This window comes from Branchiostoma belcheri, unplaced genomic scaffold (genome assembly GCF_001625305.1).
Source record: "Branchiostoma belcheri isolate BF01 breed outbred unplaced genomic scaffold, Haploidv18h27 scaffold2, whole genome shotgun sequence".
NCBI classification, from domain to species: Eukaryota; Metazoa; Chordata; class Leptocardii; order Amphioxiformes; family Branchiostomatidae; genus Branchiostoma; species Branchiostoma belcheri.
In genome coordinates, this window is record NW_017803490.1 from 3375954 (window position 1) to 3381906 (window position 5953).

The 5953-nt window shown below is 45.0% G+C and overlaps 1 protein-coding gene across 1 annotated transcript; it reads right to left on the reverse strand.

Moving 5' to 3' along the window:
• Positions 1 to 520: 520 nt before the first annotated feature.
• Positions 521 to 1668, reverse strand: LOC109468392 (serine racemase-like). The gene is made up of 3 exons (XM_019766642.1): positions 1618 to 1668; positions 1184 to 1393; positions 521 to 700 (listed from the first exon to the last, which is right to left on the reverse strand). The coding sequence occupies exons 1-3, from the start codon at positions 1666 to 1668 to the stop codon at positions 521 to 523; spliced, it is 441 nt and encodes a 146-aa protein (XP_019622201.1).
• Between the last annotated feature and the right edge of the window lie 4285 nt (positions 1669 to 5953).

Below are 5953 nucleotides of genomic sequence, written 5' to 3' on the forward strand. Positions count from 1 at the left end.
CGAAGGGTACAAAAGATACTCGACAGGTAAAATAGGGTACCCAGCTCTACCTTATTTGCAATATTCTCTACCACGTGTATCATTGTGTAGCCTCTACCAGGCTCCGGGAAGCGGCTGGATGGAGTAGAAAGTGGTCAGAAAGATAACATACCAGGGGAGTTGGCTAGAGAGTGCATTTTGCCGCTCCCGAATGTACTCTCTAGCGGACCGACTCCCCTGTTATGTTATCCTTTTTGGCCAATTTCTAATCTTTCCTTTAATGGTTCATATCTAGGACATCAGTCTTTAGGGAGGCTTTTGCGAATGAAATCTAACACTCGCTTTCAAAGAATACTGAAGAGAATATCATCAACCTATAAATTCACCTATGAATTCCGCAAGAGGGCGTCGTTACACGTGTTGCTTGTGAACGAGTGGGTATGTACGTTGGTGTGTATGTATGTATGTTTGTGTTCATGTATATGAGCGTGCGTGTGCGTGTGTGTGTGTCTGTGTGTCTGTGTTCAGGTCAAAGACAAATTCAATTCCGCAGATCGGGTATTTTCTGTAGATCCACGTTCCCGCCTGACAGGATGACGGCGACGTTCCCGCACCCTCCCGCTCGTGCCTTGAAGCTGTCACTCAAAACGGCGGCCACGCCCACTGCACCTGACGGCTCCACCACAAGCTTCATCCTCTCCCACACCAGGCGCACGGCATTCTGCAACCGTGAACAAAGTTCAACTTTTACAGTACAGTACAGTAGTACAGTAGTACAGTAGTACAGTAGTAGTACAGTAGTACAATAGTACAGTAGTACAGTAGTACAGTAGTACAGTAGTACAGTAGTACAGTAGTACAGTAGTACAGTAGTACAGTAGTACAGTAGTACAGTAGTACAGAAGCAGAACCTTCATTGACAACCTGAAGTGGGATGCTGGGCTCAGAAACATCACCGCAGCAGAACTCCGATCACTGATGCACGACAGGGACAAATGGAGAAGAAGAAGATAATTGTCTCTCATGTTGACATCCTATGAAGTCCCTGTTCAAGTTTAACTTCAAGTACAGTACAATACACAGTACTTTACTGCACTTTGATATCAGCATCGGTACGCCAAGGTCCAAAGCGCCGACTAGCATTCCAAAATAGTATTGCTGTAATCATGACAGTACTTTGCGACAGAAATGATCTGAAATGTACCTTTATCTCATCCTCTGAAACAGTGAAGATGTCGTCCACATTGTCCTTGATGTACGGCCACGTCACTTCCCCGATACCGACGATGACTCCGTCAGCTATGCTCCGCGGGTACTGTGGGAAGACGAACCGGGAACCGCTCTGGAGAGACCGTGCCGCTTGGTTTGCAACCTCCGGTTCCGCTCCGTACACACGCACCTCGGGACAGAGGGACTGGGACGGGACAAAATCACATCTGATCACAAGACAATAATTTTTAAGTGCTAAATAAATGGAATGAATAACCAAAGCTACAAAATCACATGATGGTAAAGAGACATTTTAGCTACTTTGTTTATTTGCTTATTAGAAATCTGCACATATGTACAAGTGGAACGGAGAGCAATTTTACAATCAATACATTATATATTATATACAAAAGCAACTATGAGAAATACCTTGATAACCATTGCCACTCCTGTCAGCATGCCCCCTCCTCCCACCGGCATTACGACAGCATCCAAGTCTGACACCTGGAAAATAAAAAAAAGGGCCAACGTCGGTGAAAGTTAAACATCCAGAAATTAAGATACGCCAAAAAACAGTTACTCAAGCCAAGTTGCTCAAGTATCCAAAGTCATCATCCAGTTGCTTGAGTAACCGTTTTGGCGTAAAAAGGTTCAACATGACATGACATGAAAACTATCGATACAAGCTTGAAAAACCTTGTAGTTGAGGCAAAAATCTAAAATTATGTCACCACAGATGACTTTACCTGGCGTAAAAAGGTTCAACATGACAACATGACATGACATGAAAACTATCGATACAAGCTTGAAAAACCTTGTAGTTGAGGCAAAAATCTAAAATTATGACACCACAGATGACTTTACCTGTTGAAGAAGTTCCAATCCCATAGTTCCCTGTCCGGATATGACGTCAGGATGTTGACTGCCGGATATGAAGACCGCTCCTGTTGCATCCTGCACCTGTTTAATAGTTTCGCCAAAATCCTGGAGAAAAAAACATCTTTATTATGAGAAAGGGGCAAAGTATCTGCCTGAGAAAAACACCCCCCCCCCGCTATTCAAAACAACGCTTTTTTTGCGGCCAGCCCCAAATGCCTTTTGAATGCAGGGGTACCGTGCTTCTGACGACGTATAAAATCACATTCCGATTAAACAAAGGGAACCGTGTGTTTTAGCTGCGAACGCAAAAAAAAAAACAAAAACAAAAAAAAAACAACGATTGACCACAATACTCCTACAGGAGGGATACCTCCTTCACGGAGTAAAAAATATTCAGTTGCAAACTTGCAAACGATTACTCACTGAGTACTGTGAGCAAGGATATTATACGTGTGTCGATCATCCTTTGTTTGTTATTAACATCGCTCATTCAGTCCTGACCTTTCGTTTGTCACGCAGTGTCAAATTAGCTCCGTACGATAGCACTTTTTCTTTCTTGCACTCTGCAGCGTCGTTTTGCATAACCACATGAGCAGTAACTCCGTGGAGATGAGCGGCTAGGGCCAATCCGCAGCCGTAGTTCCCGGTGCTGGAACCCACCACTTGTACTGGACGTTGATTGGACGCTGGTTGGTTTGAACGGACCAATCTGGAAACAGCGTTGAATGCTCCGCGGAACTACAGGGCAATGGTAATGACATTGAAGATAACAGTTATTCAAGCAACTGGATTGATTTTGAAAAGGGTCAGACGTTTCAGGGAGAAGCTTATGGACTCCTCTTCATGTAGCATTTATCATGACGGTTAAATCTGCAAGTTGTTAGATTAATTTCGATTTTTTTAATTTTTATTTATTCTGAAACATCTAATCACAAGACTTGGTGACGACACACTCAAGTTTTTCCAACTTATATTAATGCCGACACCAACACAGGGACAGTACAATACTCATTTACACCTGAGCAAAGTGAGCAAAGTCGTGTAAAGTGCCTTTCCCAAGGGCACAAGATCGGTGGCATGTCAGGACTCGAACCCGGGGCCTCTGGTTCCGAGTTGAGAACGCTGCCTCTGCGCCACACGATTTGCTTATTATATAATTCGGTATGTAGATGAGATTAGTACTAACTTTGACGCTTCCAGGTTCAAGCAATCCACATGACGGTTATGACGTTACAATGCTTTTAACTTAAAAGTTATATGTTGCTGCTATACTACTAGTAGAAGGACATGTACGCTAACTATTATATATTGCTCCATGGGGGCACCCCTTGACAAGATTGTCCGTAAAACAGACATACCTTAAAGGAACCCGACTTTTGAAAATTTTCACATTTAAAGAAAAGTCTTTTTCCCGCCAACAAGTCCAGGTCTTCACAGGTTTGCACCGGGGTCTCAATCACATGACCAGACAATCTGCCGGCAGCGTCTTTGATAGTTTGGAGAGTGACTTTACCGTCGGAGTTCATTGTTAGTTAGGCGGCTCCTGAGATGAAAATGCAACAGTACAACATGTTAACTCAAGATTACATTGAAGAAATGTGCTGTATTGTTTTGTATTGCATTGTATGTAAACATGTGATTTTTCTTGCCTGAAATGTACACCCCATACATAATCTCCAAGCAGATCTTTCGGTGGGGGGAAAGACAGTATCAAATTTGTATCCATTTCCCTAGCCTCTACAAGGCTTCGGGAGGCGGCTGGAAAGAGTAGAAATCGGCCAAACAGAGAGATAACATGCCAGTGGGGTTGGTCCGCTAGAGAGTACAGTTTGCCGCACAGGCTTCGGATGCGGCAAACTGTGCTCTCCCGAAGCCTGGTAGAGGCTAGTTGCGGATAGTGGGGAGCGGACGAAAGCTACATTGTAAAAGGCTGACATTCAGGCTAAAGCTGAACGCTAGTGACCTTGTTCTAAATTGGTCTCCCTTCTGTACCGATGCTGTCCTATTTTGCCTCTCAAAATGCGTCGTTGAAGGCTTAAAGATACAAAATTTCCTAGGGGAGCATGTCCCCGGACCCCCTACATCGCGACCCCCCCCCTCAAAGACACCTTCAAACGTTGTGGACGCACTATAACATGTATAAGGGCAGGGACGCTAGTGTGATGCGCACTTCATTTCGAGGTGTACTAGTGCGTAAACAACACATTGGCAATGATCACTTTTTTCTCACAAATTCAGAACGCTCGTCAAATGCACGTCAAGTCACCGTTAAGCGTTACCTACCGACTACTGAATTTACTTCTCGACCCCGCTGAATTTACCGTTAACCGTTGCCAGGTCCTCCATACTCGGTAGACCCTCATCATACATACAAGTACGTCCATGTCTAGACTATACAGTGAGGTTATTTGGCACGGCACAAGCGAGGGAGCAACATTTATTGAAAGTATACAATACTGTAATTCACTTTATGTTCACGGTAGCAAAATTTCACAGTCTGAGAGAAATGGACGTGTTCGCAGAACTACATATTCACAGTGGCGACAGGTGCAGGAAAAACGAATTCCAGGAATTATTTGTTAACTGTAGTATATATAAGTTCACTGTACAGTGAAAACAGTGACAGTGAAAACAGTGAACAGTACAGTGAAAAAATCAGGAATTACAGTACCACTGTGCCCTCAATATGTCAGGCGCAACAAAGGACGATATCGTCGAGATCGTCATACCTGTCACGTCAATTTGTGTCACGTCAGCAATTTGTGTTACATATTTACAACAATGTCTTTGATATTTATGATCCTTTGTATTTCATTTATATTGGATTTTATTTTGAAATGAGCTATGTTTTATCGTGGAGCAAGAAAAGAGTCTTTTAACTCCATTGTTTTATTTGAAAGTGGTAGTGTTGAAATATAAGTCCTTTTTACTTGAGTGCGTTATTACCACTTTGTGTTGTATGAATTTTTAATAGGTGAAAAAATACACGCCCTCCTGGAGGTTGTCGCCCCCCATAATACATTATTATTATTTGTAGTTGATTGCACATTATATAGAAGTGAGAGGGCTTCCCTCTATACTTATAGAATAGATAAGTTCCCAAGCTTTCAACCGGAGGAACGTCCGCTCACCTGGAGGAGTGTACGGCAGTACGCTCAAACCGCCGACTGAAGTGTGCCGATTTCGGAGGAATGTACGCTCAAAACCGGAGGAACGTCCGCTCACCTGGAAGACTGTACGCTCAAACCGCCGCCGTGAGAAGTGTGCCGATTTCGGAGGAATGTACGCACAAAACCGGAGGAACGTCCGCTCACCTGGAGGAGTGTACGCTCAAACCGCCGCCTGAGAAGTGTGCCGATTTCGGAGGAATGTACGCTCAAAACCGGAGGAACGTCCGCTCACCTGGAGGACTGTACGCTCAAACCGCCGACTGAATTGTGCCGATTTCGGAGGAATGTACGCTCAAAACCGGAGGAACGTCCGCTCACCTTGAGGCTCAAACTGCCGCCTGAGAAGTGTGCCGATTTCGGAGGAATGTACGCTTAAAACCGGAGGAACGCCCGCTCACCTGGAGGACTGTACGCTCAAACCGCCGACTGAAGTGTGCCGATTTCGGAGGAATGTACGCTCAAAACCGGAGGAACGTCCGACTCACCTGGAGGACTGTACGCTCAAACCGCCGCCTGAGAAGTGCGCCGATTTCGGAGGAATGTACGCTCAAAACCGGAGGAACGTCCGCTCACCTGGAGGAGTGTACGCTCAAACCGCCGCCTGAGAAGTGCGCCGATTTCGGAGGAATGTACGCTCAAAACCGGAGGAACGTCCGCTCACCTGGAGGAGTGTACGCTCAAACCGCCGCCTGAGAAGTGTGCCGATTTCGGAGGAA